The sequence below is a fragment of the Elephas maximus genome, chromosome 3, assembly GCF_024166365.1.
Source record: "Elephas maximus indicus isolate mEleMax1 chromosome 3, mEleMax1 primary haplotype, whole genome shotgun sequence".
In the NCBI taxonomy this organism is placed as follows: domain Eukaryota; kingdom Metazoa; phylum Chordata; class Mammalia; order Proboscidea; family Elephantidae; genus Elephas; species Elephas maximus.
In genome coordinates, this window is record NC_064821.1 from 39,865,541 (window position 1) to 39,877,843 (window position 12,303).

Sequence of the window (12,303 nt, forward strand, 5' to 3'; positions counted from 1 at the left end):
CCCACTAAGATACACACTGAGTACTTCATAGGCTTTTGAGATTTGTATTTTTAAGTGACCAAATCTAATAAAATGAAAAACATGTTTACTAAAACAAGTCCAAAGACAAAACAGGAAATGTGCTATAAAAATCAAAGCGTGACGGCCCACGTGTCGGACGGCACCGCATGTTGGACGCGCCCCGAGCAGCTCCATGGCCCCAACCCCGATGATACCACTGGGAGAAGAGGGCTTCAAGGGCTCACTCCGCCTCCTCCAATCACCCTTTGGTTTTGTCCTTTTCCAGGTTTTAAAGAGCTAAACGCAGGAGTCAGGTGAGGCACCACACTTGCCACACGTCTGCCCGCCATGGCCCTGCCGCTGTCCGTGCCTGGCCTGGCTGCCCCGAGGATATCGCTGTGCTGTCACTCCTGCGCTATGCTCCGCAGCACATACTTGACTGTGTAGGCGAAGGCGGCAAACCCCACGATGACAAACAAGTTCGCCAGCGCGCCCCCCAAGAGTCCGTGGTGGCGGTTGGCCTGCTGCAGCCCCGGGGGGTTCGGCCCAGCCGCTGGCGCGTGCCCGTTGAACAGCGGGGCCCCGTGCTGGCCAAGGTGGGTCTCACCGTCGGGGACCACATCTGGCAGGGGCAGGGTTGGGGGCCTGCTGCTGAGCTCATCCTGGGTTTTCTGCTTCTGCTTAATTTCCTGAGAGACAGGAGAAAAACGTTGGTCTAAAGACATGCTGCCTCGCACCCAGGGGCTGGGGAGAGGGAAGTGCTTTGTCGTTCACGTGAACCAATGGCCGTGTGAACAGCACGGTCTATGCGTCACTCTGCCCAACGGCCACATTTATCCTGAACTGGCCCTATGAGGCAGCCAGCGCTCTTAACTCCGTCCTGCAGGTGAGAGGACTGAGCAGTCCCCATGGTCACTGAGTCTGGGGCTCACGGCCCTGAATCAGCCAGGTCTGACTGAGGCTGAACTGCCAAGGCCTTGACCACTATGGCACTGCCTTCGTGCAAAGACCAGGAAGTGTTTAAACCCCAGAGCGTGCTGCCCACTCCTGGTCCATTCAAAGCCTCAGCAGATGTGTCAGGACAGGCTCCGCCCCTGCTTCCCACCCTTGCCCAGCTCCATTCTGCTGTCTCTGCAGGGCCTGGAGGCCCACCATCCAGGTCTCCCAACTGCCCCTCCTCTCCTGTACACTTGTCACTTGTCCACCCACCAGTGTGCACGCTAATGCCTGTGGCGGAGCAGCCCCCCATGTTCTGCAGCCCCCCATGTTCTGCACCCCTTGGGAGGGTCCCCCGAGGTGTCTGCAGTTTGGGGACACGCAGAAACACAGAAGCAAACCTTGAGCGTCTTAGTGTAGGGAAAGGCACTCACCTCCACAACGTCAGGAAACAGTTCACAGAAGACTTTGTCTTTTAGGTTGAACACTAAGCTCTGTGCAGCCAATTGTCTTTTCTGAAAGAGAAGGGAAACAGCCGCTTGAAAGCTCATTTCAACTCTCAAAATTAAACAGGATGTTTTCTGGTCAAGGGCTGCTATCTTCGTATCACAGAAAGCATTTAAGAAGCTCGCTCTTCACGGGAAACGGATTCAGTCTTAAAAAGACTAGCTCGTTCATCTTTTCATCACCATCAATTAATAACATTACACTTGATTCCGACTTAAAAAAGTAAAACCACAAGCTCATGCGAAGAAAACAGGTGCTGTCACCTCACGCACGACTCCAGGTGGCCACTGCTGCAGCAGCTCCACTGAGACCGGCTGCCCTACCCCAACCCCATCCCTGACCGGTGCTGAGCAGACGGTCCATGTGGTCAGCACGGCAGGGGTCGGGGGCTGTGCATCAAGGCATCCCCAAGTACAAAGGTGGGGCCAGGTATCAGGGGACACAGGGACCTCCTCCTGCAGCTGCTTGCTTGTTGCAAAGAGGTAACAGTGTCTCAGGAACAGGAAGTGGCCACCACAGATCCCCTACAAGGTGCCTCCTCACCGTGAAGTCCGAGGTCTCGATGCTGCCCAACGTGGGGCCCTTCTCCACCATGAAGCTAAGGAGCCCCGTGAGGATGGTTGAGACAGACCATGCTGGGTTCCAGGTGTCAGGGTGGAAATCGGTGATGGAAAGACACAACCTGCAGAGAGGAGCTACTCAGGAGGGGCAGGTGTACCTGGCTCCCACCAGAGGAAGCACCTTGGCCCAGAGCACCTTACCTCGTGTTGCACTTAAATCTTCCATTGGGGGTTATCATATAAATACTAGGAGGCTTAAAGGGAAACTCTCGGGGGAAGATTAGTTTTCCGTGATAGTAGCCGCCTGCATGGAACAGGAAAGAGCCTGTCACCGTCCCCGCAGCCCTGCCTCACCCAGTGCCACTTCCCATCTCCCCACCACCCTCCCACCCTTCCCCATCTCCCCACCACCCTCCAGCATCCCATCAAGGCTCTCAAACTCCCCACACACCCCCCAACACTTCCACACATGCTGCTCATGGCACAGCCCCCACCCCGTAAAACCAGGCCCATGTGATGCTGGTGCCATGGAGGGGGGGACCCCTACTCCGAGAAGACCTCCCACGCCTCTGCACCCTCTTCTCCCCTCCAACTCCTCCCTCATGCACTTCCCCCTCACTCAGAAGAGAACACCCACGGGCTCCTCAGATGTAGCCCTCCACCTCGCCTCACAGAGGAGCCCCTCCTTGGACTGGGCCCCCCACCCCCGTATTCAAGGCCCTGACCCAGCAGCCCCTCTCGCACGATCCAGTCCTCCTCCACCTACTAGGCTGGTGGCACATGACCCCTACCCATTATGGGCGTGCTCTCCTTTCTGTGAACTCCCTCAGATTCTTTCCTTTGATGCTCCCCAGTCCACCCAATAAGGTCTCTCCCCACCTCGGGTCACCTGAGACATCCTCACCAGTACCTGCCCCCTTTCCTGAACCCTCACAGCCATGTCTTTTCAGGCTGTGGATCCTCCCTGCTTGGCCGCCACAACGCCCCCGGCCTACCTGACCCCTTCCTCTCCTTTGCTGGCCCCCACCTCAGTCCACTCTCCTGGGGTCCCTGTGCTTCGTCCCGCTGACCTGCACCTCCATCCTGGATGTCTGCCCCCATGTCCACATGCCAGCCTCCTGCGGCCTGACTGTCCACTCAGCTCTGCCCTGGATGCCTGACAGGCCCCGCCACAACCAAGACGCACTCCTGATGCCTCCCCCAGACCTGGTTTTCACCAAGTAGCAACTTCACCATCCCCCAGTGGTTCAGACTCAAATGATGTTGTCCACGACTCTCTGTCCCACATCACACCCAATCTATCAGCAAGTCCCGTCACTGCCACCCACAAAGTCAACCCAGAACCCAGCTTGTCACTCAACATGACTGAACCCTGCGTCAGAGCTGTGCTGCCACTCCAGGCTGCAAACCTCTGCTTCTCACAGGCAGCACGTGGAACTTGTCCAAATGCAGACCTGCAGTCACCCCAGACAGACAGGGCAGGCCCTGCACGCAGGAGGGCTCCCCAGTGACATGTGTGGGATGTTGTGTGTTTAAGTGTGCCCTGTGTGCACACACGTGTGCACAAATGTGTATATGTGCCCATGCGTTTCCGTGTGTCACCATGTGCACACATGTGCGTGTGTATATGCATCCATTCACGTGTCTAGGCTCACCTCCAACAGCACTTCAGCCATCAACACCCCGGCTGGTGTGGTGGTGGTGGTGAAGGAGGGGGGCATCTGGTTACAAAATTAATAAATGTTCAAAACTTAACTTGGAAAATACTGAAAACCACAAAGAATAAGAAAACTTGAAAACCAGCCATAATCCCACTTGCTATTGGTAACCATTATTCGTGTTTGGTGTCTCTTCAAGCTCATTAAAGCTGCGTACGCCCTTAATACATATTTCTGCAAAATTGTATGAATGTTCCTGAAACTTGGCTCGTGCCCCATCTTGGCCTCATCTACAAGACCCCAAGGGAAGCGGACGCCCACCATGAGCCCACACCAGCCGCTGCGCTCAGCCTGCCCCGTAATCAGTATTTTAAAGGACGCCAGGACATCACCCATCAAGATTCTCCGGCCGGCGATTGTCTCCCTAGGACAGGTCACCCCAAAATCAATTGGGACTGCTGCGTCAAAGACATTGCACTTCACGTACAATACGTTTGGCACACTACCTATAGAACACCAGCCCACAATTCTCTGAGGGCCCAGAACAGGGGGCTTCACACTGTTTCTCTAGCAACAGAACTCTGTGACGAAATCTCGGGCGTGCTCCCACACGGAGGCAGACAGAGCGTGCTGCTCCAGCCACCTGAGGCCAGGACCCAGGAGCTAGCCAGCTGACAGCTATGACCTGGGCCTGCCCTGAGTGACAGTGTCTGTGGCCGTTGTTACCCTACAGGGCCCAGAACCCCAAGGCTGGCACGGGCCCTGCTGATGCTCTAGTGGACTGCAGAGGCTTATAAGCGGCAGCTTCAAGGTCTACTTCCTGAGTGGCAAAGGGCCCTACATGCTACCAGATCAGCCACCATGGCAGTAGGGAGCTGCGGTGCCAAGCAGGCTACCCCCCTGCCGAAAGGACCCAGGACGACCGCCCCCTGCTGACAGGATCCAGGACTCAGACCACTCCCTGCCAACAGGGCCCAGGACGACCCCCCTTGGCTGACAGGCCCTTTAGCCTTCTTGAGCTTGGACACACTGTCTACACAAAGAGACCCATCCTCAGCTCTGAGGATGACATGAAATGAAAAGTGCTTGCTCAGAGACCGGCACAGAGCCTGCCCTGGTAGCGCACCTTTCTTCCCCTTGACAAACACTCATCTTGGTCCTGCAAGATGGCAGAAGAACATGCTGCATCACGTCCTGTTCACCCGTCTGTTCTTCCCAGCACTGGCCCCACTGATGTCTGGGGCTGGGTGAAACACGGGTGCTTACATCTCCCCAGCACTGATCCCACTGACGTCTGGGGCCAGGTGACACATGGGTGCTTATAGCCTCTGACCAAACACTTGTAGGACTCGAGTGACCCAAAGATGAGCGCCACGTTAAGTCCAATTTAACAAACATACATCTGGGATGGAAAAACTGTCACGATAACACATATTCATGACAGAAAGACTGTCATAAACAGGAAATGCTAAACAGACAGGAGCCACTTGAAGTTTAAAGATAAGCTTGCCCCACACTCCCACCCCGAGTGGAGTACTCACCCTCGTAAGGAGTCATCTCAGGGCCTCGGACAACATAGTGCCTGAGGAAGAGAAGACATTGCTTGATATTTGGGCATGGCAAATTCTCCAGAACCTATGTACTCTGAGGCTGGGCTTTCCACAACCAGCCGAACCCAGGTGCTCACACACACAGAGCGAAAGAGGGACATGAGGTGGCTAGGGGCCAGGCCACAGCCCCATGCCACAGGATAACCACTTCTGGACACTCTAGTCACCCACAGCAGAACCTCAAGGCCGAGTTGCTAAGGTTCTCATAAAGTACTCAGCTCCCAGAACACAATACCCGAGAGGCTAATCCCCTCTGACCATTAACGTCTACTGAAATCTGAAAGCAATCCCAAACTTCACAATACATGCTCCAGACGTACTTGGAATTTAGTATTTTTCTTTCTGCTTAAATATCACACACGTTGTTGCTGTCAGGTGCCACCGAGTCAGTTCTGACTCACAGCAGCCCGATGTACAACACAACAAAACACTGCCCAGTCCTGTGCCATCCTCACAATTGTTGTCATGCCTGAGCCCACTGTTGCAGCCGCTGTGTCAATCTATCTCATTGAGGGTCTTCCTTGTTTTCTCACACATGTAGACAAGAACAAAGGTGGGTGAGGCTGGCTCAGTGGTACTGGCACGGATGTGCCTGGAAAAGACGGGGCAGACCTCAAAGCAGCTGTCCTCAAGTACGTGGGACAGGAGAGCCCACGATCCTTGCTAAGCCAACGTGCCAACAGCCAACCCCAGGTAGGGCCTTGCCTGCCTCAGACAAGGGGAAGTAGCATCTGGACTCCCATCTTTTCCCTCACTGAGAAACGGGCTTTCCGCAAAGGGTGTCTGGACTCTCAAGGAAAACAGAAAAGCACACACAAGAAAGTAAAACTACATCCCAGAAACTAGGCACAGCTGTCTCTGTGGTGATCGCTTTGGACCATCTGGCAATCCTCTCTCTCCCCCCAGGACACACATATACCCACCCCACGCTGGTGGGGCCACACGGCAGTGTCGTCTGCTGGTGCAGCTTTTACACCTGTGCCAGTGGGCCGGAATTAGTGAGCAGCATACAGCACAACAAAGCAAGGGAGGGGACCCACCTGCTCTGAGGCTCGCAGGTGATCAAAACAGTTCACTTCTAGAAAAGCTCTTCTCTACACCATGGACCTTACCGCCACCCTCTGAAAGGCCTGTGTGCCATCTGGGCTCTCAACTGGCGTCTGGAAGCATGGATCCCTCCACCCTCACCCACACGAGTGGCCCACGGTGCTAGGCTGTGGTTTATGTGGGACATCTGTTTTCCTTCTGGGGTCTGGGTGCCTAAATGATCAGCACCCAGTAAAAACCCTGGGCCCAGCTGAGTCTCTAGTGGGCTCCCCTGGCTGGCAGTGTTTCACGTGTCACCGGGAGCTCTGGCAGGTATTATCACAATTGGTGCTGGGGAACTAGCGTGTCCTGTGGGAAGCCACAGGGAACGGAAGCCTGCGCCTGGTTTTCCCTGGACTTTCTCCATGAATCTTCCCTTTGCTGATTTTTGCTGTGTCCTTTCGCTGTATCTCCTAGCAGTAGGCACAACTTTGCTGAGTCCTGGGAGTCCTTCCGACAAACCAGAGAACTTGGGGGTGGTCCTGGGGACTCCCAACCACAGACCTGCAGGAGAGGTCCCCCAAAGAGAGTTCCCATGAATCAAGGAGGAGGTGAAGGGCTGGTGGAACCCACCCCCCCATCTGCCAACTTCATCCTAGGATCCACATTTGATTTTGTGTCATCTGGGGGCAGGAGCACTCTGAAAACAGTTGCACTCACACCTGGCCCTGCCCACCTGGGCCTCTTCTGCCTTTCCACGACTGAGCCCTTCTCTGCTAACTGAGAAAGGAAGACTCAGAACCATTAATTACCAGTCGGACCTGAAAAGCATTTCCTTTTATTTCAGTTAAATCTCTTTTTTGTGGAATTAATAAAAAATTTATTTATTTTTTTTAAAGATCAAAACATAAAATGCCTCTCAACCAAGGAAACAGTGATTTTTAATTTCTCTGCCTCACATTTTCTCTCTGACAAAACCACCAACTCTGGCCACAGCGGCACTTCTGCAGAGGCAAACTCCTAATCTGAGAAGTCTTGTAACCCCCACTCTGATCCAGCAAAGGAGCTATCAAGCAAAGAGTCTACAGAGCGCAGGGCACCTTGGGACCAGCGGGGTACAGGCAGAGGCAGTATCTGGGCCAGTCTTGTGCCAGAAGCTGAGATGGAAGACCCTGCCTCCCTGGGCCACTCATGTTCCAGGTAGGATGGTCAGACAGGCTTACTCCATGTGAGGCAGCCAGGGCGGGGGGCTGGGGGGGGGAGTGATATCATCCAAAAATGTAGTTTCTCCTCTAACTACTAGACTCACAGATGTGAACTGACCCACAGCAGTGAGACCATGCCCACCACAAAAGCCCACACACCCTAAAGCCCCCATCCAGTGTCAAACACCATGGCCTTCTCCAGAAAGGACTCTTCCTGTCCCCTGCATGCCATCCATTTCGAAGAAGACCAAGAGTGCGCAGTCCTCGTGATGCCCACGCATACCCGAAGAGGGCAAGCACCTTTCTACACCATGATTGGGAACACCAACCCACCCAGCCAGACCCGTAGGAGCACGGTGCCACCCGCCAGAACGGAGCATGGGGCCTCACCATTCGAGGATGTTTGAAGGGAGGGGCTCAGCACAGATATAAGGCACCGGGTCCTTCTTGATCCGAAGGTAGTCCTGCTTCAGTCTCTGGGTTGCTGTCGTTGGAGCTCTCTTATTGCTGTTGCTGCTCATCTATTAAGAACAGGCGCACAGTGACAAAGAGCAGGAGGTCTGCCACCACACCCTCCTCACTGAAGCTGGCTTTAGCAGCCCTAATTTCTGCATGACTTTATTTCTTAATTTCCCTGATTCATCATGCCCCCTGATCCTAACATGCACATTTCATCTCAGTCACCCAGGATCAAAACCTGAGGGTGTCCTGACTCCCCCCAACTCACGCCCCTTCACCCTGATCTGTGTCCCCCTTGCTGATCTCAGACCCTCCATCTCCACCTGTCCCACCACCACTTTCATTAAACAACACAGATTTACCAAGCACCTGGCAGAAGTTACAATAAATAAAACCCTGCAGCCCCTCCCCTGCCCTCGAAGAATTTAAGTGCAGAGGGAGACCTCAGATGGAAAGGGTCCCAGCTGGGGGTGCACTGAGACCAGCCAGAGCAGCTCCGGGCAGCTTGTATACTTGCTCAGCTCTGTGGCTGAGGCCACGCTGTTGGGTCCTAACACCACAGAAACCAGCACACACCACAAGCAGGGCCCTAACCAAAAACACACCATGATCGTGAGTGGAAGGGACAGGGGCACAAAGCGGGAGTCCCTCTTAGGCTGGAGAGATGGTGACACCTGAAAGCATGCGTGGGGCCAAGGAGAACAGAGCCGCCGGCAATTGAGAGATGGACCGGGTCAGCACGTCAGGGCCAGAGGAGATAGGAGAACAGGGCTGCAGCCACTTGGGGGCAGGGCCTGGCTCACTCTGTGGAGCTGTGCCTCCCCCTTCAGGTACTGGTATGCCCAGGAGAATCTTAGGTCAAGTCTTCTGTTAGAAAGGTCGCCACAGTGGCTCAGCGCAGGGCAGATGGGATGGCCCTGGCTGGGCAGCGGTGAAGGTTAGGAGCCAGAAGAGGGGTGGTGGCTTGGATTGGGGGGCCCCAGGGCCCCTCAGCTGTGCTCCAGAGGCTGAGGGGAGGGACAGCGATGGGGGAGACAGTTTTACACACAGGAGTCTCTCGTAATCTAGGGTGGAAAGTGAAAAAGCCTCTGCTGCTAAAAATAAAGTGTGAAAACCACCTCTTAGACATGGTAGAGAACAGAACTACACAGGGATGTGAGTGGAATGAGAGAGGAAGAAGGAGCTGCAAAGAGGCCTGTCAAATGTGGAGAGTGAGTGGGAGCCATCCCCATCCTGACATGGCCTGCCTTGGATTGGCTGCTGCAGACCTTCTGCCACCTCGAAGCCAGCTTCTCCTCCTCCTGCCACCCCCTCTGCCACTCAGCACTCTCACACTGCCCCACATGGCATGTTCTGGCCAAATGCGTCAATGAGAATAGCCCTGGATGCCAGTGCCAGGATCTCCATCTGGATCTTGGCCGGTACAGACAGTTGTCAGTCGCTCCCCGGCCACAGGGCCTTTGCACCTGAAGTTCCAAAGACAGCCATATGCTGGTTCCTTCCCTCCCTTCCGTCTATCCCCTGCATGTCCCCTCATCAGCCAGGACTCAAGAGGCACAGCAGCCTGTTTCTGCTCACTATCTGTCCCCAGGGCCTAGAGGGTGGGCCTGGTCCTCCTTTACCCCTTCTTCCCCTTCCCACCACAATCATCTGAGTTCAGGACCACAAATGCCTCCCAACTGGTCTCCTAGCTTCTAATCTTTTTATCTCGCTCTACCTTGTACGCTCAAGTCTGTTTAACTTTCCCCATGAAGTTCTGCCCCACCACCCCCTCAGAAGTCCTTCAGGGTCCCCATCCCCAAGCAAACTGCACCAACGCCTCCCCCTGCCTGCCACAGCTTCTACACAGCACCCTAGAGGCCTTCTCAGTTCCCAACTCCCAAAGGAGACCACCTGGTCTTTCTCCCCGGCTCACCCCCTCCTCATCGCAGCCTCATGGCTGCATCCCAGCCCAGCCTCTGCTGGCAAGAAACTCACTCAGGCCCTCCAGGCCTAACTCAAGAGCCAACTCCTAAGAAGGCACTCTGGTTTCCCTAGTCAAATGCCTCCCACTCTGACTGCCTCCAACACTGCTCTTCACTCCTGACTTCCACATAACCCAACACCACACTGCACAGGGGCCTTCCAGCCCCAAAGGGGCCAGGGCTGCGTGCCTGGTCCTCCCCAGGTTACTGGACCTGGCAGCAGCACAGGGGGCAGGGCAGAGTCCTGAGGAGGCAGGGAACACTGCCTACACACAGCACTGCCCCTGAGCTCCCAGCTCCAGAAGTCAAATGGACCATGTACTGACTGCAGGCTAACGCCTGGTAACAAACACAACAACCCACCAGCAGAATCACTACACAGAATATGTTCACCCTGAAGTTACCATTCTTTCATACACAAAGTAACTCACTGAGTAATTCAAAGTCAGTTGTGTTTGGAAATCAGCTAAGTGGCTAGGTTGGATGTTTAGAGATAATTAATGAACATAACACGAAATGAGAAACAAAATGGGTCCTGTCTGGTCAGTCAGGAGCAGATTTCTCACTCGTCCTTGCTTTCATGGGCATAATCTTTAATAAAATTGTACTCACGACTCAACTACTCAGTTCATAAAGAGGAAACGGCTCTCCAACTACCTTTCTTTGCCTCTCTCAGGTTTCTCATTTCCCCTCCAGGTAAAGCTGTTTCTCTCAATTTTCCCCACCTAAACACAACAGCAAAAAGGAGAGGGTGGAAAAAAGATACAAAGGCATCAAAACGTGAAAACAAAGAATCTACAGGACAAAGTTCACCTCATGGCACACAAGGTGTATCACTTACACGGAAGAAGAGTGTAAGGGGGAAAAAAAAAGGCAATGGCATCAATGAAGACCTCTAACACAAAAACGGAGGGGAAACAACGACTCCTCCCCACAGGGCACATTTTCCTTCAGTTTCATGTCAGTGAGGCTGCTGCCTAGCATCCACTCAGCCTGCTCCCTCTTCCTCTGGGCACCTCACTCCCAAGCTGAGTCCTCAGAATTCAGGTAGTGGTGTGGCTAAGACCTTGGCCTGACCAATGGGATGCCCAAAGGACGTACCCAGGCCACTCACAAAGTCTTTTCCTCTTCCACCAAGGTTGCCTGACACCCTGGTGGGCAGCTGTCCTGAGGGGCAGCCCACCACCACGAAACTGCCCTAGAGATCACTGGCGGCCACTTCGAAGCACCCCAGGTCCCACCATGCATGAAGTCTGCCCGCTGAACTTTTCAAGGAAGGGAGACTCCTAAGTTCTTTTCCACTGAATCCTGACCACAATCCTGCGATAAAGATCCCTGGAATACTGTCAGTCTGCAAATAAACCTGTGGTGATTGGATGCATGTCTGCATTATCTTCCGCTGGACTATGATCTACTGGAGACAGAGATGTCGCCTTATCTCTCTTAGACCCAGAAGTAGCCAGGAAGCGGAATGGATACAGATGAGGCCCGGTATTGACGGGAATGGAGGCCAAGAGGTTACACATGGTCAGAGGATGGGTCCACGCGGGTAATAAGCAGATGTGGTGAGTGAGGGGCAGTGCGCAGATTAGCGATTTTCCAGGGCTCAAGTCAACAGTCGAGACTGCCGGCGGGGGCCGGGGGCGGGATAGATTCCGTCCGGCTTCCCCACTCTGATTGAATTTTCTCTCGGCCACTTTCCCCAGAGCACAGTCCTGGGCACACTCATTAGTGCTCGGATTTATACAGCAGTTTGAAGTTCTAAGTGTTCCGCGGGGAAGCGACGGCGGGCCAAACGGCAGCCACCCCAGCCCCTGCAAGGAGTACCAAGGACATATTTATCAACCAAGACCAACGCTGACTCGTCCTGCAGGTACCCTCAGGTCTCCTAGTTAACGGGAAGGCTTGTTCTCAAGAGACCCAAGCCAATCCCCAAACTGGCCGGAGGACCACAAGGCCCGGAGCCCGGGCGCCAGCCGTAACCGATTTCGGGCTCCGCGCACCGACGCTCCGGGACTGGAGACCCTGTAGACGGCGGGCGCAGGCGGCGACACGGCAAGCCGGCAGCCGGGTCGAGCGGCGCCTTGCGGCCCCGAGCCCCCGGCCCGGCGCTCCGGCCGGCTCCGGCGGGGCGGACGAGCGGCCCGAGGCCCCGGCACGCGCGCTCACCTCTCCCCGTCGCCGCGCGTAGGCCGCCGCCGCGCTCAGGCTCGCCGTGGTCGAGGCCAGAGCAGGGTGCGGGAGAGCTGGGCCCGCGCCAGAGATAGCCGCCGCCGCGCCGGGACCGAGCCCACCGCACCCGCCGCAGCGCCGCCGCCGCCTCAGCTTCCAAGATGGCCGCTCGCGGGGCGGGGCCGGTCATGCTTCCGCTTCCGGGG

At 55.2% G+C, this 12,303-nt stretch overlaps 1 protein-coding gene across 1 annotated transcript; it reads right to left on the bottom strand.

Annotated features, from left to right (window-relative positions):
* Positions 1 to 8: 8 nt before the first annotated feature.
* UBE2J2 (ubiquitin conjugating enzyme E2 J2) lies at positions 9 to 12,263 on the bottom strand. Its single transcript, XM_049877579.1, has 7 exons — positions 12,095 to 12,263; positions 7,893 to 8,023; positions 5,203 to 5,243; positions 2,205 to 2,307; positions 1,987 to 2,125; positions 1,371 to 1,451; positions 9 to 689 (listed from the first exon to the last, which is right to left on the bottom strand). Exons 2-7 carry the CDS (start codon positions 8,021 to 8,023, stop codon positions 405 to 407), a joined length of 780 nt encoding a protein of 259 aa, XP_049733536.1. The 5' UTR covers positions 12,095 to 12,263; the 3' UTR covers positions 9 to 404.
* Between the last annotated feature and the right edge of the window lie 40 nt (positions 12,264 to 12,303).

Coding starts and splice junctions, on each gene's coding strand:
- UBE2J2 (XM_049877579.1), bottom strand. CDS start 8,023: ATGAGCAGCAACAGCAATAAGAGAGCTCCAACGACAGCAACCCAGAGA. Junction 1,452..1,986: donor TCGAGACCTCGGACTTCACG/GTGAGGAGGCAC, acceptor CTTCTCTTTCAG/AAAAGACAATTGGCTGCACA. Junction 690..1,370: donor TGTTTCCTGACGTTGTGGAG/GTGAGTGCCTTT, acceptor CCTGTCTCTCAG/GAAATTAAGCAGAAGCAGAA.